At 39.2% G+C, this 23,497-nt stretch overlaps 1 protein-coding gene across 1 annotated transcript; it reads left to right on the top strand.

The window, feature by feature from the left end:
- Positions 1 to 486: 486 nt before the first annotated feature.
- phactr3a (phosphatase and actin regulator 3a) lies at positions 487 to 23,487 on the top strand. Its single transcript, XM_077731780.1, has 12 exons — positions 487 to 810; positions 13,177 to 13,338; positions 13,459 to 13,626; positions 14,013 to 14,240; positions 14,330 to 14,558; positions 14,685 to 14,938; positions 16,036 to 16,189; positions 21,410 to 21,465; positions 22,292 to 22,353; positions 22,432 to 22,572; positions 22,654 to 22,730; positions 23,042 to 23,487. Exons 1-12 carry the CDS (start codon positions 708 to 710, stop codon positions 23,055 to 23,057), a joined length of 1,650 nt encoding a protein of 549 aa, XP_077587906.1. The 5' UTR covers positions 487 to 707; the 3' UTR covers positions 23,058 to 23,487.
- The last annotated feature ends 10 nt before the right edge of the window (positions 23,488 to 23,497 follow it).

Raw genomic sequence — 23,497 nt, 5'->3', positions numbered from 1 at the left:
GCCCCTACCCTAATTGTGAAAATAAACAAAATCCCCAAAACATTCGTTTTAAGAACCCAAAACAACCCAATAGATTTGAGCGTCGAACAGTCACGTGACCGCAAGCGCACATGCTTTGTTTTGCACAACGCGATTATCATTTTTAGCAAAAACATATTGCACCGTGGTCCAAATCGATAACATATAGCATTGATTTTGAAACATTTTTATTTTTATTTTTCACTCTTATGACTCATATCTTAATCATAAACATTTCTGAAGGCAAATAGCAAACAGGTCCAACACCAGTACCAAGTTAGACACCTTCAAATTGGCTACCTCTATCCTCACGTGATAATAACACATGGAATATAAAAAAAACTGCCCCCATCCTCAGCATTTCTAATGCAGTACGCGTGTAAAGGACTCCCCCCACCAACACCAACCCAATCCCCTCTGCAGCCACACGTGCGCGCGCACGCACGCGCACCCTGACATACACGCATGCACAAATACGTGTTTCTTTTGCCCGACCATGAATCCCTCGTAGACGCCCAGAGCCGCTGGAACCAGGGCGATTAATAAAAAAAAAGATTAAAAAAATAATAAAAAAAATACAAAATTAAAAGAAGAAACGGTCTCGCCCCCACCAACCCACCCCCCCTGACCTTGTCCGCCTCGGGCTTGGGTTCTTAATATTTGATCCGGGATTCCTGCGCTGTCCATCCATGGCCACATCGGATGGACTAGACGGCTGTCTGCAGCGAGGGAGATCTCAAAGTGACCCGAATATTCTAACCGAACCAGGGATCGATTTAGCTCACGGTGCAGGTAAGCAAACCGCATAATTCTGCGGATTTTCATATTATTTAGCATTTCCCATTGGGATAAATATCAGTAACGATAATCGCAACCACCCGCCGCGCACTGGATGCTGAATGATCCCAAAATGCTCTAAAAAAAAAAAGGAAAATAGCGCATCTTTGGCCATGCTTTCCTACAGATTGAATTCTCCAAGCAGATGGTTGTAAAAAACGCCTGTGGCATCAGCGATGGTGTCAAAATCCACGCGTTTGCGCGCATGTTGCTCATTCAGTGCATCATATTCATCAAATATGAACAATGATACCATTTGTTGCCCTACTGTGTGAGCCACCATTGTCCATAGAGGAGACACGCGTTCGATTGCATTTGTCGTATAGCAACTGCACATGCTCATCTTGACGTGCTATTCAATCTCATTGACAAGCCTATGACACCACCCTTGTCTTCTTCCATACCAAGTCACTGACTGTTATGATGGATGTCACGTGATGCCACCCGTGGAAGCATTGAATGCCACCCTGATTCACCAATCACTACAGTCATCACTTTGCATATTATTTGACAAGGCAGGTGTTCTTTTCAGCATGGTGTGCCTTTTTATATTGTTGCTAGTCATCCTACTAGTAGTGGTTGATCTTTGACAAGAGCAACCTGGGGGACTAGATTAAAGTTTGCAGGTTTTACGCCAAGGGTCGGGAAGCTTTTTGACCGAGAAAGCCAAAAAGACAATTCATATTTTGTAATGTTATTTCTTGAGAGCCATTATCAGAATTGAAAAGTAAAAATATACGAAAATGTGTGATTTTTTTGGGTAATTTCACCACTTTTAAAGTACAAAAAGTCTTATTTTGACAACATTGTTATGCTATTGCTAATCAATCAGTATCAATGAACTTATGCATGCGGAAGAGTAATGAAAAACTAAATTATGATTAAAGTGGTGCTAGAGGTATGTCAACACCAGTTCTTTCACCAGTGATTTGCACATTTTACCTCTCAGGTTAGTGGAGAGCCATATGCACACATGGAAAGAGCCATATATGGCTCCCGAGCCATAAGTACCCCTGTTTTACACCATCTGTACTTAGAATCGGATGAATTCAAGAACAAAATATTCTTTTTTTTTAAACAGTGGCTATTTACAGTAACAGGTTGTGGGTTTGTTAAGAGTCTGAGCTTCTTCCTACACATGGCAAGTTTTACAAACATGCTTCTTTGAAGGATGTGGGCATAAAAGCATGCCATTCACCTTTCAGTTGTTTACTATTAAGCAAAAAAAATGGACATTCAACAGAATCCAGACCAATCTTACTTCTCTCACACTGCTCCATAGTGTTTTTTTTTGGGCCCCTTCTGTATCCATGCTTTCTTTTATAAGATCTAATTCACACTTTAGTAAATGTGTTAATTTCACACTGAGGGCTTGACGGAATCTGAGTGAACAGCCTGGCAAATCAACCATGTGAAAGAGGTCACTAGGGGTCAACAAGGAGTGTGCACACACAAATCATGGCTAGGTTACAGTACTTTCGAAGAAAGATGTGGGCAAACTACGGCCCGCGGGCCACATAGGGCCCGTTAGGCTTTTTAATCCGGCCTGCCGATGTTGTCCAAATAATGTTGTTTTTTTCCCCAAGATGGCGCCGTCACGCGGAAGCCAGTGGCAGTAGTTCTGTCCACTCTTATTTGTATTTTGTGTTTTACAGCCCTTTATCTTTTTTTAAATTACATTTTAATATTCCTTAATACATTCCTTTTTACTTTACTTTGTACTTTATACTTTTTACTTTAATGATGAGTGATGAGTATGTTAATACTTTAGTCCATTTTTTCTGTTTATGTTTCATATGTACTGTTAACGGACGCACTTTTTTATATGTATCGTATCTTGTGCTGACCCAGCCCATCTGTCAAATTTTTAAAGTCAATGCGACACCCGGGCCGAAAAGTTTACCCACCCCTGTTCTAAGACACGGGTATGCAAAAAACCCACAAAAACAATACAAAAAGAAGCAAGAACAGTTCGTATATATGGTCAATGACAGCGTCTGGTTTGATGATCTGAAGCAAACACACTGACGACCCCCTCTCCATAAGGCTCATCACCACGCTTGCATCTGGGGCACCAGTCTTTGCCAAAGGATTACTTTAACACCCCTCAACGCAGTTGTGGCTTTTTCAGCTGCAAAGGCAGACATTCTGACATGGATCATGATTTCTTTGTGAACACAACCTGCTATATTACACACCTGAGGATACTGTATATTTACATCAAACCCAAATGATGCTATAAAATACACCAAGGTGAAATGATGAAGCCATTAGGCAATGTAAAAGACAGCTAAGCGGTAATTTGCAAACTTAGCTCTTCTAGCCTGTTGCAAGCGATCAGCCAAAAGCCCACAAAAACTGCTACTTCAGATTAGAGTGTGTGTCTAAATTAACAACAGCAACGGAGGAATATACAGTTTGGTTAACAATGAATTGTGAAGGGCAGAGTGTAGTCTTTATTGACTGAATTTGTAGCTATTATGTTCATGGCCACTGTTTACTTTCCAATGGGAGCTGAGACAACTGCACTTAACACAATACAATAGTGCTTTACTAGCATTTGCCTCATGACATTATAGTACTACAGTCAATGGACGGACACATTTTAACCCGTTACTTTAAAAGTGTTCTTCCAAAATACCTTTATGAATAGTAAACAGGGGTCAAAGTGCGGCCTGGGGGCCAAATCTGGCCCGTTGCATCATTTTGTGAGGCCCGGGAAAGTAAATGATGAGTTCCGACTTTCTGTTTTAGGATCAAATTCAAATGAAGAGTATAGATGTATATTAAATTTCCTGATTTTACCCCTTTTAAATCAATAATTGTAATTTTGTAGTTCAAAAATCATTTTGTAAAACCTAAAAATATGTATAGAAAAAAAGCTCAAATAAACATTGTTTCAGATCTATAAAAACACTGAATATGGTTCCAGTGAATGCAGTTCTGAGGCAGCCGGACACACACCTGCACGTATGTAAATAGAGCTCAGCCTAATTCAGCTCCTACTTCCTATTTCCTGTCAAAGCGCAGTTCACGTCAGAATCTCTCATTAGTCATGGTCAGCTTCAGCGTGCTTCAGTCATAGCCACCTGTTGGTAGAGTCGTAGTCACTGGAGAGCTATTCATCTCTCCCACAGTAATGCAAAGATATCCCTACAGAGACTTAGAGGAAACACTCAGTAAAGTCAGGTGGTAGATCTGAGCCACTTTTTCATCAGGGAATAAGAATAAACTTTTATTTTATATATCCTAGTAGTAGTTGAAATTGTCATACGTGAGTTTTTAAACAATATTTTTAATCAGGCCTGTTTAAGACTAATATAATCTCCCACTTGACAACCTAAATATGTTTCAAATTGATATAATATTGTTTATATATATATATATATACATATATATATATATATATATATATATATATATATATATATATATATATATATATATATATATATATATATATATATATATATATATATATATATATATATATATATATATATATATATATATATATATATATATATATATATATATATATATATATATATATATATATATATATATATATATATATATATATATATATATATATATATATATATATATATATATGGTCATTTGACATGTTTAGAACAATACATCTACAATTCTTTTGAACACTATAGCAAGGGTAATCGAGTAAAACAAAATAGACATAGCCAATACAGCTGTTTTTTGGCGTAATGCTGCATGATTTTAAAAACCACCACAGGTAAATTGTCATTTCGACCAGTGGTCCGAATATAAACTTAATTGTTTTGACATCAGCATTTTTTTTTACTTAACGTCTTTCTCTTTTATTTTTCTGTAATTAAAATCATCATTATTCCCTGACATCCTCCTGTGAGATAATTAATGCTAAGAATAATTCTGCAAAGTGGTTGCACTACTACCGAATAAGTAATAACTCCATTTGGGTCATCTTTTGAGCTCAGCTTTCTGTTATTGAGTCACTTGTGAGAAAAAGCAGGCAGATGACAACAAAAAAACTCTACTGTGCTTCATGTTTGGGTCCCCTGATCAGACACATGTGTTTCAGCAGCTGTTGTTTGTGTCCGTAAATACCTGCATGCTTTTCTGTATGTTTTCATGCAGGTTTCTGCTGATTCAGTAGGAAGCTGGCAGCTCTTTGTAATGGAGAAAAACACAGGGCAAGAGAACAGTTTAAGGACGATGAATACAAATACAAATCCTACATCAGTTGCATGAATGCAATGTAGCATAATGACATTTAGAAAGGCTACATGGAATGAGGTTAAACTGAGTTCAGAATGTTGCAAGATCAAAGTAGTGAAGAGCTAAGAGGTTAAGACTCAGCAGGCATTGAGACTGAGGGCTGTGCAGACAGTATTTTGATGGAAAGATGATACAGTGTTCCCTCGGTTATCGCGGTTAATGGGGACCGGGACCCTCCGCAATAGCTGCATTTCCGCAAAGTAGGCGTGCCCCTTCAAAAATGCTTAAAGAAACGTATAACACGTGCACAAAAGCACCACAAAGCAAAAACATCATAGTAGTCCAGATGGAGGATCTTCTGCAGTTTTTTTGCAAGTAAGAAACATCGTTATTGGGAGTTGTGAACATTGTTTTTTTTGGGCGGTGAAGATGCGCCTGTAAACAGCCATGACGTCATCAATGCCATTCCTGAACTCTCACCATGTTATTGACCATTTCTTTGGCCTTTATAAGATGCAATTACTCATTCTTATTGAATATTTTGTTTCCACCTCTTATAAAATGATGTAATTTATAATTTTAACTTAATATCTTTAAATGTTTTATTTATGTTTTTCCTGAAAAAAATCCGCGAAGCTCTGAGTCCGCGATAGCTGAAGCGCGAATTAGCGAGAGAACACTGTATACACAAGCTGGAAAGAAACACACAAGGGTTTGATTGGGATGGCAGACATGGGATGAAAGAAAGGGAACTGTCCAAGTGGAGAAATAGTACATGAGGAGGTTGTAAATTTCAAAATACTGACCTGATTGTTAAGTAAAAATCATAAAACGGTTTTATTCTTATTTCAATGGCTTTATTTAATAAGATAAACAACCACTTGGCAGTTAGGTGGGTCATTTGTTCAATAAGTGGGGGATATTGACCTGTTGGTTGAAAATGAAATGAAAAAAAGTGGTTTGGATTAGAGACTGGGCACTTATGTACTCTAAAGAATTATTACGCTTCTCTAAGAGAGTCTCTCAGGAGACGTTAAATTAAATACCAAGCTGAATCAGACAGTACCAGAAGGAATATGATCACAAGGGTGATATGAATAGAAGTGTCTGGCTGGATAGGATGTAATGACAGTACTTACAAATGTTATTTGTTTCAGAAATTCCCATTTGAGATAATAATAGCTATTATGACATGTAAGGGGAACTCAGTCCAACCATTCATTTTTAGGAATACTCTACTTAAGTGTACACAAACAAACCCTGGTAGTTGTATCGATGGTAAATTTTGTGTGGTCGATGCATTTTTGTTAAAAATCACCAGAAATGATTGTGTTTTAGTGAGATCAGCACCATGGACAGCAGTCGGTGGTTTCTGCATAATAAACTGAGTCCCTCCCAAACTCCCAAATGTTACTGCCTAAAAATGTTGCCCCTAAAGCTTTTGGTCGCCGGTCTTTTGGTCGCCAGTCAAATAGTGAGAGAGAGTTTACTGTTGAAACCAGCTCTCAAAATTACATTTTTAGAGAGAGTTTAATATCTAAGAGAGAGAGAGAGTTTAATATCTAAGAGAGAGTTTAATATCCAAGAGAGAGTTTAATATCTAAGAGAGAGAGTCTAAGTACTGTTTAATATCTAAGTACTGTTGAAAACAGTAGATATTTAGATATTAAACTCTCTCATGAATATAATTTTGAGAGCTGGTTTCAACAGTACTTCCATATTAAACAGTACTTAGATATTAAACAGTGCTTAGATATTAAACTTCTCTCTTAGCTATTAAACTCTCTCTCTCATGAATATCATTTTGAGAGCTGGTTTCAACAGTAAACTCTCTGTCATCATTTGACCGGCGACCAAAAGACCGGCGACCAAAAGACCGGCGACCAAAAGAAGGGCGACCAAAAGACCGGCGACCAAAAGACCGGCGACCAAAAGACCGGCGACCAAAAGACTGGCGACAAAAAGAACCACAACCAAAACACCCGCAACCAAAAGATCCGCGACCAAAAGATCCTCGACCAAAAGACCCGCGACCAAAAGTCTGAGCACCCTTAAAAGTATAGCAGAGATGACATGAATCGCAGCACCACAGTGGAATGTCTACAACCAAACACAATCACATTAGGAATGCTATGATTGTCATCAAGAGTTTGGGACTCATTAAAATTAAGCGGCTCCACCACAGGTCACCACTTGATATTTAAGTAATGATCTTTTAATTATCTCTTATGATTACTTTTGGACACCTGATGGGGTATTGGTTCCCTCATCTGACTTCGGTATGGGCAAGCGTGGGATCGATTTCCGCATGGTGACGGGAGGATTGTGAGCCCGAGTGGTTGCCAATCTCTCTGTGTCCTGTGGCTGACTGGCAACCAATCCAGGATACATATAAAAAAAAACTGCATCCGTTAACAATACACATGAAACATAAACAGAAAAAAAGGACTAAAGTATTAACATACTCATCACTCATCATTAAAGGAAAAAGTATGAAGTACAAAGTCAAGTAAAAATGATTGTATTAAAAATTTTTAAAATGTAAAAATGTAAAGAGGGGCTGTAAAACACAAAAAACAAATAAGAGTGGACAGAGCTACTGCCACTGGCTTCCGCGTGACGGCGCCATCTTGGGGAGAAAAAATTGACATTGTCGGCAGGCCGGATTAAAAAGCCTAGCGGGCCGGATGTGGCCCGTGGGCCGTAGTTTGCTGACTTAGTCAAATCTAAATCAATTCTATAATTACAGAAAAGAAAACTCCTTTATTATTTTTATGATTGTAAATTTGTGCATGTAAAAGTAGAAACAGGCAGCATGTGCTCATGGCAAGGCATGTATTGTACGCTTTAGTGGCTCCAACATATCCCGGTGGTAAATTTCTAACTAGCTTTTATGCTTGGGAGTGTAATGACTCTGAGCCAGCAGGCTCTTTCGCAGATGCAACATTTGACCTCATAAAGAGTATATAAAAAAATTGTTGTATAAAGGCACACTCCAAAATTGTCCATAAAATCTTAACAGAAGAATACATTGGAAACTGTTTCATCTGTAAAGGTTAAAGGTGTAGATGATACTACACTACTGGCGTTTATGTCATTAAAGTGGATTAAATAGAGTTCGGGACAAGGGGACTGTGTTTAGTGTTTGATTTTTTTGCACGGCTGAATTTTAAATGAGCACTTCTGTAGTGGAGGGCTGAATGAGTGGTGTTAAAGTTTAAATGTTTAACTGCAGTTACTTAACAGAACATTGGAATACGGTGTTGTGTGTGTTTCAGTGCAAATTTGGTCAAACAACAATAGCAATAGAAGCTGGAGGGTTTGCTAGTCTGGTTTCTGACAATTGTTGAGGTGACCTTGAGCCAAGCAATGGGATATGGTGTGCTACCCAAACTCTAGAACTGTATGATCGGAGCTTATTAGTGAAAATACATAAATGACCAGAATTGTCAATCAATCACATAATGTGATCTGATTTATTTCAGGTTTAAATAAATAGGAAGCAACATTATGGAACTGGCTGCATTTCCATGTCTCTGAGAGAACATAGAACATATTAAGGTTCATGTAGGCGGCTATAAAGATGCTATTAGTGAGAAAATTTTCATCTTACTGGGCCGATCTGATGGCAACAGCACTTTCACACATTTGTCTAAGATAGCTTGTCTTTTTTTGTCTAGTGTGAAAGGCAGATGTCTCTGTGGGTGGATGTGCACCATGTTTTTCCTGATCTCATACCCATAGCATTCACACACACATTCACATGCTCTGAAGTCTTCAATGAACCGAAAAAAGGCCACTAATGACTGGTCCACCTCTGAACTGTAATCAAAATTCACAAACAGGTTAATTCTCTTATGATAATTCACTGGTAAATGGATTTACAAATAGGGCTACTTTGTATTGGTGTGACAAAGTACCTAATAGACAAATGACCTCCTCTATGGTAACTTTACACTGCTCTATAGGGATGTGTTAAATACCCCCCAAAAATAGCTGATTGTTGATTTTTGTTTTCTTTTTGTCTGTAGCTTCCATTCCATTCATATTCCATACCACCCAGCCTCTAGAGTCTAGACCATGGGTGGGCAAACTTTTCGGCCCGGGGGCCACATTGACTTTAAAAACTTGACAGATGGGCCGGGTCAGCACAAGATACGATACATATAAAAAAGTGCATCCGTTAACAGTACATATGAAAAATAAACAGAAAAAAGGACTAAAGTATTAACATACTCAGCACTCATCATTAAAGTAAAAAGTATAAAGTAAAGTAAAAAGGAATGTAGTAAGAAATATTAAAATATAATTTAAAAAAGATAGATGGGCTGTAAAACACGAAAAACAAATAAGAGTGGATAGAGCTACTGCCACTGGCTTCCGCGTGACGGCACCATCTTGGGAAAAAAAAACATTTGGACAATGTCGGCTGGCCGGATTAAAAAGACTAATGGGCCGTATGTGGCCCACGGGCCATAGTTTGCCCATGTCCGATCTTTACAGTACTAAACAACACCAGGAAAACCTTAGCATGACATTCATGCCACTGCATCTCTATGTTGGACCCAATCAAAATCTGTTCTGGTTGCGCTTGAGAGGTTTTTTCTCTTGTTATAATGGTCAGTCGCACCAGTAGAATGTGTTTGGTAACTCACAAGACCCTCTGGCCTTTCCTATTGGCTTTTGACCTTACTAACATTATCTCGTGCTCTTGATGCCAGCGGTTTGCACATTAAAATGGAGACACACAAATTCACTATAAATCATCCGAGCCTTGAGTCTTTCTCAAACTTGGAGTCTCATGTTTATATCGGAAAATACTTCATTACAAACGCATTTGAATATATTGAATTATTTCTACATCCTTCTATTTGTTTATAATGGAGTTCAACGTGTGTTCAAATTGTTGTCTCATTAAAACTCTTACATCATCTGTGCATTTTTGTTAATGACTCATTTGACAACCAAGATGGTCAGGCTCTCTTCCTCTTGGAAGCTGTTTTCTTTTCAAGTCACTGAAGCATATCTGCCTCTTGCTGTCTTCCTGCTAGTCATTTTGTGTGGTTGGGCCCCTGAGGCTGAAAGGCCACGGACAGATGGAACAGCAGTTGTAAAGCCAGCGGGGCAAAACACAAGGAGGTTAGCTGGCATGACAGTCAGCTTTCTTACAAAAGTGTCCACTCAATGACAAATGCTACTGTAGATAAATATTAAGATAAAGCTTGTCCATCTTAATATCATGTATTTCTACAATGACACCAAAATAAACCATAAAAGGCTTGAGAGTTAAGAATATTCTCAAAATGTCCTTCCTTTGACCATGTAGGGTTCTCCAAGTCTAGAAGTTGTGCACATTTTGATTTTTGTACATTTTTGTATTAAAAAAAATATTGGTACCATATTTTCACGACTATAAGGCGCACTTAAAAGTCTTAAATTTTCTCCAAAATAGACAGTGCGCCTTATAATCCAGTACGCCTTATATATGGGAAAAAAAAACAGAAAATGAAAAACCACCACTGTCGGATATAAAAAAAAAAAACGCCTGAACTGAAACAATACTGTGAAATATGCAGATGCCATCTTAGTTTACAAAATCTTCCATCATATAGTTCCTCCCCCACTGCAAGATTTTATACAAAAAAAATCCAAAACATCAACAATGGCTGGCTCTAGAGGTGACTGTGTAGTGAGTGCTTCATACCTGGAAGTCAATAGCAATTACCGTATTTTCACGACTATGTATAAAATCTTGCAGTGGGGGAGGAGCTATATGATGGAAGATTTTGTAAACTAAGATGGCATCTGCATATTGAACAGTATTGTTTCAGTTCAGGCGCTTGTGTTTTTTTAATATCCAACAGTGGTGGTTTTTCGTTTTTTGGTTTTCTGTTTTTTCCATATATAAGGCGCACTGGATTATAAGGCGCACTGTCTATTTTGGAGAAAATTCAAGACTATTAAGTGCGCCTTATAGTCGTGAAAATACGGTACTTTTTACAAAAATGTATGTTGTGAATTATTAACCATTGATGACAGCTTCACTCCCAGAAAATAATTTCCTATTTCAGCTTATGTTGTTTACAAGTCTAATTTTATTAGTTTTTCATTTGGCAGAGCAGAGACGGAATTACTTGCCTGTGTTCACACCTAATTTCCGCCTTTCGTCAAACTCCCCTCAATCAAAAAAAAAAAGGGCCTGGGTGTATTATGAATGTCTGCACCCTGATTGGACAAGCCCACATTCTCTGGTCAGTTTCTTCCGGATAGCAACAGCCTCCCTCCCTTCTTCTAACTGCAAACCACACTCTTCCCTACCTTTAAAGGTAACACATATCTCATCCTCTATATGGCGTCTTTCCCCACCCACTATATTTCCCACAATGCATCCAGAAATTGACCACGGTCGTTATCTGTGACAGTATATATGTAGAAGGGGGTCGGACTCCCCTCCTTTCCTCCTTAAACTGACTCACTCGCTCGATCCTGCCGGCTCCCACTGCTGCGACAGCATCTGGATGTGGTTGTCATGGCAACATCAGTGGGCCTGACCCCACCTCCTCTTCCCTTTTCCACACACAAACGCATGCGCAAAAGCACACAGGCAACGCCTCTCTACCCCTCCTCCCGTCTGCTTCTTTTTAACACTCTTTGATGCATTTTCTATCAAGATTGACCTGAATCCAGTTAGCTATGCCACAATGCATGCAAGAAAAAATTAATGATAAGCATAATGGGGGAAGTTAAATGTGTGAGAGGCCTGTGATGTTTTATGGGTGTCTTTCCAAGATTCTCAAAACTCAACCCCCCATCCAATCTCTTCTTCGTTACTTTGCAAACCCAGCGTCCTCAAAATAACCCCACACCATTCAACCCACATGCTATCAATGTGTCGATGCATACAAAAAAAATAAACCCCCCAACCCCACCTTCCTCCACTGTACTCTGCACCCCGGACAAAAATTCTCATTTTAGTTGAATAATCGAACAAAGAAATCAGACTCCAGATGGCAATAATACGCCCACTACATCTTGCTGACATACTCTTAGCTCCTCACATTTAAACAAAAACACTTTTCTGGTTTTTAGGAGTGACTGAACAAAAGAACAATATAAAAATGCATTAATCTAGTATAATATAATTGAATTTCAGTTTGCACACAATTGAATGGTTTGAAATACTGTATTTTCATGATTATAAGGCGCACTTAAGTCTTAAATTTTCTCCAAAATAGACAAGGCGCCTTATACTCAGTGTGCTTTATATATTGGAAAAAAAATAAATGCGTCATTCATTGACGGTGCGCCTTATATATAGAAAAAATTAAATGTGTCATTCATTGACGGTGCACCTTATAATGTGGTGCGCCTTATAAATGGAAAAAAAATAAAATGTGTCATTCAGTGAGGGTGCGCCTTATAATGTGGTGCGCCTTATATATGGAAAAAATAAAATGTGTCATTAATTGACGCGGTGCGCCTTATAAACGGAAAAAAAATAAAATGTGTCATTCATTGAGGGTGCGCCTTATAATGTGGTGCGCCTTATATATGGAAAAAATAAAATGTGTCATTCATTGACGCGGTGCGCCTTATATATGGAAACAATTAAAATGTGTCATTCATTGAGGGTGCGCCTTATATATGAAAACAATTAAAATGTGTCATTCATTGAGGGTGCACCTTATAATGCGGTGCGCCTTATACATGGAAAAAATAAAATGTGTCATTCATTGGGGGTGCGCCTTATAGTCGTGAAAATACGGGACTTGTTACACATTGACGGCTCTTGAAATGTGGGATCTCTAAGTTGTGAAATTCAATATCATTGATTTATTCAATCATCTTCCATACCACCCATCTTTGTAAGGATTGCGTAGGTTTGCCAGAGCCTATCACAGCTGACTATGAGCGAAAGGCAGAGTAGTACTAGACTGGCCTTTGCCTCTGTCCAAACGGCCTGGGCGTCTATTAGTATTTCAATGGCAAGGAAACATGATTATTCAATGTCAGCCATACCGGTTAAAATGGATGAAATGTTTAAAATGTCTATCACATTTAATGGCAGTGAATGATTTGTATGTACCTTCTTGTAATTGGTAGATGGACTGGACCAGCAAAGGGTACTCAGGACTGGCTGTCTGGTGACTGGAGTCCACACTCCACCCATCAGGAGAAACAGCAAGCTGGCCACTCTGGGACGTCTTTTCAAGCCCTGGAAATGGAGGAAAAAGAAAAATGAAAAGCTAAAACAGAGTTCCACAGGTACAATATAGTATATGTCATCCGTGTCAAAGAGAAAGCAGCATGGGAATGAAAGTTAAAGAGATTCATAATTGGTAATAAACCAGAAATTATTTCCAGTCTTGTTATCTCCATAAACAGATGTAGCATTATCCAGTGGCCTTCTCTACCACGACCCAAACTCTCACAGTCAGGGCTGTTGTTCAGATGGAACACTCCTGCTTGGTGGTTTTGGGGGGAATTTGAACTCAAATTTGACCGTCAGCAGTGTGGAATACCTTGGGCCAGAAGAAGAGCATCCACTTCCAGGTAGGAACATTTTTTCACGAGATACAGGAGTTTCATTAAGGAACCATCGTGAGCTTGATATTTTGCACTGAATTGTCAATGTTGAACGGCACTTAACCAGTAGAGGGCAGCAAAGACAACCAAGAGACCAGTCGATTTCACCTCAGATGCAAATTCAAAGGAATAAGATCCAGCTCACTATCAAACATGATGAGATAATTCCTTTTGGAAGATTAATGAACTTTTTTTTTAAATTAACACGACTTTATTTTCACTTTTTGATCACATCTCACACATAAAACCCCCTAAAATGCACACCAGTGAGTGAATTTAAATCAACCATACACATATGATGCCAATACAACAAAATAACTGACCACTTCCCAATATCTTCATTCTTTTTAAAGTGGTCAACTCCATCCAGGACTGCGATTGTCTAGAGGAAACTGTAAATCTGACACTTAGAGATGATGAAGGAGATCAAGAAGTGCACTCTGTGGGGGAGTTATCCGATATCCTCCAGGAAATCAAAGAACGAATGGAAGAAAGACAAGATGATGAGATTGCTCCAGTAACATCTACACCACAAGTACCTCCAAAACCTTTGCCGCAGCTAACAACAACAACAGGAGAAGGTGAGTGTTAAATTAAACAGCCAGTTAAATTAAACAGTACAGAAAATGGAGGGATGCCAATAATGATGAACGTTTTTTTTCATTTTTAGATTCAGGGCTTGTGTCACTGCCTCTCCATCATCCTAATTCCTACCACCCCAAGGAGCCTTCGCCAAGGAACCCAGATACCCTTGTGCCAATAACCCTGCCTCTACGTGGGTCCCTGGCTAACTCCTCAGGCTCTCCTCACCTTGGCAATATGATTCACCCCCCTATGCCTCCAAGTTGCATTATGGAGGAACTCCAAAGAGCGTTCGCCAACAAGAACAGACAGGAAAGGTGAGTGCTCACATATCTTAGATCAAGGGTGTCGATTACATGTGGGCCAGATCATTTTAAATATAATATTTAGATATTTTTGATACATGGAATAGAATATTTATCTTTGTATTTGTGTCCATGAAGCGTGCATGAAGGGTGTGAGCAGGGCTCGTCACCCCCACGGCTATGGTGCTCGGACGGACGCCTATCTCGCTCCTGTAGCTCAGAAAACCAACACACATCATCTATAGCGGGCATCTGCATTGGAAGCGGTAGCTCGGACTGGCCCAAGAAGGAGGCGGAGGAGAACAAGGAGAATGTGCGGCTGGACCAGTGCTTCTCCAACACATCTGGCCTCCCCACCGACTTGGATGGATGGAACGACTCTGTCATCTCTGGTGGGTCATATGGTTAACCCTAACCCTAATCCTAACCCTAACCATTTTGTATTTAATCACACCTTAACCCTAACCATTTCGTATTCAAACACACCCTAACCCCTAACCCTAACCATTTTGTTTTTAAACACACTCTAACCCCAACCCCTAACCCTGACCATTTCATATTCAAACACACCCTAACCCCTAACCATTTTGTATTTAAACACACCCTAACCCGAAACCTAACCCTAACCCCAACCCCTAACCCTTAAACACACCCTAACCCTAACCATTTTGTATTTAAACACACCCTAACCCGAAACCTAACCCCAACGCCTAACCCTTAAACACACCCTAACCCTAACCATTTTGTATTTAAACACACTCTAATCCCGAACCATTTTGTATTTAAACACACCCTAACCCGAAACCTAACCCTAACCCCTAACCCTTAAACACACCCTAACCATTTTGTTTTTAAACCCACCCTAACCCCTAACCATTTTGTATTTAAACACACCCAAACCCTAACCATTTTGTATTTAAACACACCCAAACCCTAACCATTTTGTATTTAAACACACCCAAACCCTAACCATTTTGTATTTAAACACACCCTAACCTACCCCTAAAAAAATTGGACGTCTAAGAGCGTCCAAAAATTGGATGTTTGTGAGCGTCCAAAAATTGGACGTCCGTGAGCGTCCAAAAATTGAACGTCCAAAACATTTGGACGTCTGAGTGTCCAAAAAAAAAATTACATCCAAAAAAATTGGACGTATATGAGCGTCAAAAGAACCACTCATCCACCGGGCCGCCCATTCTTAGATATTAATCATTACATTTTATTATTACTAAATCATTTATGTGTAGTGGCCATGCACCTGCTTATGACAGGACCCTAACCCAAACCCCTAACCCTAAATAATATTTCAATTGTGTTAGGTAGGTTATTATTGATGATTTTTTTGTGTCACAACTCTAGCTGAAGTAGAGGTTTTATAGCCATAAAACAGTTTTTGAAGGTTGGATTGATTCGTTGAAGGCACTACAAGAAAATGCACGGACCGCCACTGCAGTGTTGTAAAGCCTAAAATTATTTTTTCTGTGTTCAGGTACACTTCCTCGCAGGTTAAGAAAGGAGTTACTAGCTGTGAAACTACGAAACAGGCCCACAAAACAGGAGCTGGAAGATCGGAACATCTTCCCAGCCAGGAACGACCAGGAACGCCAAGAAATACGGCAGCAGATTGAGATGAAGCTGGCTAAGTAATCAATCTTTCCTTCCTCTGTGCACTTAACAGTGATTTCCTTGTATTTACCACACCTAACATCCAATTCTAGTGACTAAATAGTTACAAAAAACACTCCGAGGCTGTCCTGTGCGATATATAGTAGTTTCATTTGATCAATATTTCATTCAAGCGTGATGTAAAGGCAAGAAATTGTAGTGTGGGTATACTTACAGGATTGTCCAGAAAGACAAGGGCTGTTTACATCAGTAAGAGAGAAGCACGACTCCTCCCTTAGGCCTCTGTCTTGACATGCTAGTCATGAATCAACATCATAAAATATGCATGTCAGTCATTAGGAAAATAAATAGCTTTTTCCAGGTTTATCGAGTGAGTCATTGAATAGTGTCCATTCCCAATGACGAGCATATTTTGGTCTTCCATATATTATTTCAGCAGTTTGACAACTTAAATGCTGGACTCTGAACAAACAAAAATGATTTGATAATGATGAAGTGAGAAAGTAATGTATCTCAGCAACAGGTAGAGACAAAAGAATGCCGCCGGGAAGCCTCTTTGTACAATATGCACTGAGTCACATTAGAAAGTGGTTACAGACTTGGATAAAAATAGCACCGATTTTTTATTTTAAGCAGAGCCAAGGAACACATTGTCCAAATTGCTCAAGGGGGATTACCAGTGTCAAAAGAGAAAGTACACCATACCTGTCAACTGGTACGTTCTCGCCGTAATTGGTACAACTGAAAGCCCATTTTTATATTGGTACGCTGTACACATGAAAATGGTACGCTAAACGGTGATTTTGAGAAAAAAAAATAAATTAAGGCACTTTCTAGCCATTTTTCACCATCCGCCATTGTTTCTTCCCGGAAACGCATGTCTGCCAAGTGATATATGTACCGGCGCCTCTGATTGGCTAAAAAAAAAAGATCATGATAAACATTTCGTTTTGTAACACTTTCACCATGTGATTTCCGTTTAAACACATAAACATACATTTTCTACTTGTTGTTCGTGATTTTTTACAAAAAAGTAAAGTGGTAAGATTTTCCATGTATTTATACATATATGTAAGGGCGAAAACAAAATTTGGTAAGATCACAAATGGTTCGAGGTTGACAGGTATGGTACACTTTTGAAAAAAAGTGATCCCTGACTACTTTGCTTTTCAGTTTCTGGGGCTACAGAGCAATAGGTCTTTTTTACGGGGAAAAATAAACCCTTAATAAATTAACGAGAAATGGGGGAAAAGTTAAGTACATTCCAGATGATTTTTGTGAGAATAGGCGGAACGGGAGATGAATGAATGAACATACTTACAGTCGGATGAAGCAAAGATCTGCAAGGGATAATCGAGGAATTACTGCATATTGGACTAGGTGCAATAACTTACCGTCAATGTTCTCTCCAAATTTTTGTTGGTCTGGGTAGAAAGACAACATCCATGAGCGCACTGAGTACCAGTGTGAGCGACATCTTCATTGCTCGCTATGGGCACACCAGTATCACACCTGCCATAAGCAGGTGCATGTCAATTTTCCCTCAATTTTTTCATGTAAAACATGTTGTAAAACACGAAAAACATAAGAGTGGACACAGCTACTTCCACTGGCTGCTGCGTAAACGGCGCCATCATGGGGAAAGGGGTAAAAAAATGGATTTTATTTACTGCGCGCCATATGATTGCTGCTGCGCAGAGAAGATGAGAGTAGTGCGCAATTGCGCACAGGAGCAACTTAGAGGGAACATTGCTAACTGGCACAAGAGGCTTCGACTTTTCCTGCAAAAAACATTGTCATGTTATGCCATGCTAAAAACACTGGTGCAACGTCATTTAGGTATTCATGTTTGTGATGAAGACAATATTTTATCTTAGTTAGAGGCAAGACTTTTACTGGCTCTGTTAAGTCATCCTGTATTTACAAATTTACAGAACAGGGATGCACAGCCAATTATTTTAAGACACGGACATTCCAATTGTAGTATAGCAGTGGCAGGATCTTCGTGTTATGTAAGAAGTCCATTCCAGACAGTACGTTGGGTATTGTTTTGATTCCCTTAGGGGTTGATTGCTCAGGAGGATCAATCAAGATCTATGGTGTCTATTTTTATGAACAGGCACAAACATTTTTTTTCATCAAGCCCACATTTCTTTTGTGTTGTTCTGGAAGTATAGCTTCAACAATTTGTGAAAAGTTGAAAACTGTATTCCAATTCATGTATTCGTTTTCTACGTGACCGTACGTTTGGTCGCCGGTCTTTTGGTCCCTTTTGGTCGCCAGTCAAATGTACTTAGATATTAAAGTGCTTAGATATTAAACTCTCTCTCTTAGATATTAAACTCTCTCATGAATATAATTTTGAGAGCTGGTTTCAACAATAAACTCTCTGTCACCATTTGACCGGCGACTAAAAGACCGGCGACCAAACGTCCAAGCACCGTTTTCTATATCCCTCGTAAGCAGTCAGAGGCAAACTGGATAATAGTCCATTTGATTTTGGCTAATAAGTGACTGGTTTCCAACCAATTATTTATTCATTTGTTTTACTTTATTTATGACTTTAGTTGGCATGTAATGCAAAATACATGGGACTCGTGCATGTAAACACATCCCAGTGAAAGACAGCCATAGGCTAATTTCCATTTTTGTCCCTACGCAGATCACACACAAAAATACGAGATAACTCTAGAGAGAGAGAGACTATTTTGTAACTGTCTTGGTGAATCTATTTACATTTGTTGATTGACTTTAATCTTTAAAGCGGCATAATTTTACAAATAAAATTCAGCGAAAGGGGGGAAATCCTTTTTCTCAGCACTTTCCCAGCTCCTCATTTCATGGGTTTTCTTGAAAACCTGCTGCTATATTAGTTGCACATCCAGCAGAAAATGCAATTTGGCTTCATGGGTTGTAAAAATGCTCTGTCTATACAGTAGCTATGATCGATGATCTTTCTATTTTTAGACTGAGCCCTGCCTCTTGAGTGACTTTGCTGCAGCCACACGAGGCTTTTCTAATTTTAGCTACCGCCCACTCAATAATGTATCTCACTATACTCTCCCCACTAATGTGTCACAGTCTGTAATATACAAATAAAATGGAGAGAAGCGCTAACTAAGCAAAAAAGAATATGCACAAAGTGATAGGAACATAAGAAATAAAGACAGAAAAGACTCAAATTGAATCCCTCATGAATAAAGCTTACTGTATTTTCATTTTAGCACTGAACAATAATAGACACTCACAAGAAGCATCTCATTACTGTATAAATATTTGACTAATGTATGCAAGACAGGTAAAGGGACATTGCATTTGACGTTGAGACCCCCCCCCCCCTGATTGAATGAGCCTACGTAATCTAGCATAAATAAGAAAAACTGGAAAAAAACGTACTGTTTTCTAAAAATAGGTTAACAACATGTACAGAGAATCCCCCTCTAGTGTGTTGCTAGGCAGAAATATGTATTTCTGTGCGACCACTATTGTCTCGGAGACAGCGAATATAGTTGCCTAGCAACTCAAGAGGGTGGTCTTCATTTATTTCAAATCTAATACGTACAAGGAAAGGAGGTGTTTCTGATTGGTTGTCGTGACTTTTTCCATGTGATTTCAACAGACAAAATAAAAATCTACGTTGGACAGATTTTACTCTCAGTTGAAATCCCGATTGAAGTTAACATGTTTGAAGACATTTTTGATGTCATTGTGAGCATGAATTGTCGTGTCTCCTGGTGCCCTACGATTGGCTGGCCACCAATTCAAGGTGTCCCCCACTTACTGCCTATATAATTAGCTGGTATATGCTCCAGCATCCTCCTTAACCCTTGTGAGGGTAAGCAATACAGAAAATGAATGGATGAATATTTTCTAAGGGAACACAAAGGCAGGCTGCTCATGCTATTTTTGTACCCTAAGTGATGTATGTGTTAATTTCCAAAGACTGGTTGCTATATGAGGTTGTATTCATTACATAATTGTAAGGTGTGAAAAATGGCTGAAGGGAGTCTTGCAGTGAATGTCATTCTGCTCTGTCCTCTATCCTGCCATAATTGGGTCACCTTTATAGTGTGGATTGTTCAGTATTTATTATACATAACAAATATTAATATTTCATAAGATCACTTCTTTTGGATGCCCTGCCGAGGGGGAACTCACAAGCTAAGGTCATTCAATAATTAAATGTGAATTCCTTTAGCAAAATACATAGAATGGAAAACTGAACAAAAGTATTGGGGTTTCTAATATTCTACAATATATTACAATACAGTGTTCCCCCGCTACTTCGCGGTTCAGCTATCGCGGACTCAGAGCTTTGCGGATTTTTTTTGAGGAAAAAAAATACAAATATTACATTGAAACAACATATTTTACAGTTTTTTTTTGTTATAACATGAATTTCACTCTCTCCACCCGTATTTTATATGGTGTACTGTATACAGGGGGGTAAAAATAAATAAAATAAATTTAAAAAAAAATGGAATTAAATTCAAATTAAGCATTTTTGAAGGGGAATCCCTACTTCACGGAAATGCACTTATCGCGGGTGGTCCCGGTCCCCATTAACCGCAACAAGCGAGGGAACACTGTAATATTATCCACCTATTTTCATCATACATTTCTGTGCACAAAGAGCAATGTAGGTTTCAGTCTCTTGCCTAAAGGCTTTAAAAAATATGCAGTCAGAATTGTGAACCCTAGGTGTCTGGACAACCTCATCAAATGTGCCATGTTTGGCTATTCAATATTTATATCTATTGAACTGTATTCCTTTAAGAAATGAGGGCACCTCAGCTGTAAAACGTACCGAAATCCTTTGTGTGTACTGCTGGCCAAGTGTATCTCTAGTTGGGGATGCCGCAAGTAGGAGTCTACTCTAGCCCTGCCCGCTGCTCATTATGCATGCAGTAACCAGGGCGACTGAGGCAGAGCCTCTCAGGCAGCCCATCACGACTCATCTAAGAACAGTGTGTAGTAGAGAGTGCTTGGGGTAGTAGAGGATTGAAAGGATCCAGGCAATACATGGATCCCCTCTGCTTTCACAAGTAATCCAATAGAAGCTGTGCAAGGACAGCATTTGAGTCAAATTCCAGATGTTTGGCGCACCTCTGCCCAAGTATCACAGCCGTGGTTCGGATGCCAGATGGATACATAGGCAAAGTGATAAAAGTGAAAGGAGGACAAGTCCGTGACTGTGGGACAATGGTTCAAAACGTGGTTTTGGTGTTTCTGCGCAGGAGACTGAGCCAGAGACCCAATGTGGAAGAGCTGGAGAGTCGCAATATTTTGAAACGTAAGTTTTTTTTAACTGCTTCTCATTGTAAATAACTGTGTGTGGTGGGGTAGTCAATCCAGAACACAGGGGATTCCGTATGTATAACCATACTTTTCTAGTGTAGAATTTGTTTCTTGGCTGAGCAACGTTTCAGAAGTGTCATCGTGATTTTGTGTTCCCCATTTTAATTCTAAAAAATATATATTTTATGGTATCCTTGTTAATGAACCCTTAAAATATTCAGGATGTACCTACCTTACCCCTTTATGCAGAGACCTGTTCCTACTGTTTGACTCACAAGTAACTAAAAAAACCAAAATATTTAGGACAGCACACAGAAAGATGTATTGTGGTATGTAAGATATTATAATATTCTCCAAGAGGTCATAAAGCAATGGCCAGATCTGAGGGTAACCTTACCGTAAGAGAAATATGGCCCAACAATCATAATGTGGAAAACAACGGCAGAAACTTTCACAATGCCTACTCTATCCCTACGTTTTGGTAAATAATTAGACACCAGTAAGCCTCCCATTTGAGAAGTGGTCAGGATAAACTCCTATCTAGGCATGAATACTGCCGACTCTTTTGCACCAATAAGCAAGCTTCTTTACATTCCCTTTTAAACACTGTTTGTTGTCTCCTATTTTCCTCTACATGGTTAAAGTCGAAATTGGTTTTCTCAGCATGAAAGTAGCTATGGGAACCTGCAGACCGAGAGCTATCTCTATACCAATCATTTCTGTTCATGTGTCCAATATCGTGTAAAGCCACTTGTGACCCATTGTATAGGACGCTCGATAAAAAAAGCGGCCATGTTTTGAATGTGTTTTCCCTCCTCCAGAGAGAAATGACCAGACAGAACAAGAGGAAAGGAGAGAGATTAAACAGAGGCTAAATAGAAAGGTACTACATTCTTCAAACTTTTAAAGCTGTTCTTATTGACTGTGATGATTGTAATCTTGCATTCCTTGCCCGGCACAGCTAAACCAGCGGCCAACAGTAGATGAACTTCGGGACAGAAAGATTCTGATCCGTTTCAGCGACTACGTAGAAGTGGCTAAAGCTCAGGACTATGACAGGAGAGCAGACAAACCCTGGACGAGGCTCTCAGCAGCAGACAAGGTCCAATTATGTTTCATATTTAACAGTTAGAAGAAGAAGAAAACCTGCCGTATTGCTAACGGTCTTTGTATTTACTCATAGGCTGCCATCCGTAAAGAACTGAATGAGTTCAAAAGCACTGAGATGGAAGTACATGCATCCAGCAAACACCTTACGAGGTTTGTGTTTTGAGCCGTGTGTGTACAGTATAGTAAGGATGGGCAGCTATTCTGGGAAGCAGGGCTCCCACTTTAGCTCTTATGGTTCATCTGAAGAGGAGCGAGGAGCTAAAAATAGTCATGGGGAGAGGGGAGGAATAATGAAATGCCACTGTGTCCTTGGCTAAGCTTGTTTGCATTTAGAACAAAAGTCCTGTGTTGTAACATTGACCCAGAGAGGATAGCAGTATTCAAATATGAAGCTACATTAGAGCTGAACAAAAGCAGTCATAGCAGGCTGACATAACTCATCTCTCTATTTGTGCCCCTAGGTTTCATCGGCCATGAGAGCCAGGAGTTTCTTCTGTGAAGAAATGCTTTGAATGTGCTGAGTGTCAACAAGCCCACAGCCTCATCAGCTGGTCTTCTAACTTCTTCCTGCTTGAACAGGAGATGATGCTTGCAGCTTCGTGTTCAGGAGACCGCTGACCTTTCCTAATGGCAGCAAGCTGCAAGGGCGCTATAATATCAAGTCTGTGATTCCCAATGAGGAAAAATGAATTTAGCCTATGAGTCAGTGTGTTTTTTTGGTACCGTTTTATGGACATGAGTCTTTGAAGAAGACTGTGCATGTGGCCACTTTTTCTTAACTGATGAATAATGTGTCACTTGACTTGAGATGGATTTGATATTCACTGTACATATCGTATGTCGTCTCCACTGTAAAGAGAACCTTTGTAAGATGACTCTTCAAAATACAGTCTTTTCTTAAAAAGAAGGCTTGTTTA

Source organism: Stigmatopora nigra, chromosome 1 (genome assembly GCF_051989575.1).
Source record: "Stigmatopora nigra isolate UIUO_SnigA chromosome 1, RoL_Snig_1.1, whole genome shotgun sequence".
Classification (NCBI taxonomy): Eukaryota; Metazoa; Chordata; class Actinopteri; order Syngnathiformes; family Syngnathidae; genus Stigmatopora; species Stigmatopora nigra.
Note: the sequence above shows the minus strand (reverse complement) of the source record. Positions and strands in the feature narration are given on the sequence as shown.

Excerpts from the sequence above, each read along its gene's own strand:
- phactr3a (XM_077731780.1), top strand. The coding sequence starts at position 708 with ATGGCCACATCGGATGGACTAGACGGCTGTCTGCAGCGAGGGAGATCT. Across the intron at positions 13,627-14,012 it reads AGAAGAGCATCCACTTCCAG|TGGTCAACTCCATCCAGGAC; the intron begins GTAGGAACATTT and ends TTCTTTTTAAAG. Across the intron at positions 16,190-21,409 it reads ATTGAGATGAAGCTGGCTAA|GAGACTGAGCCAGAGACCCA; the intron begins GTAATCAATCTT and ends GTTTCTGCGCAG.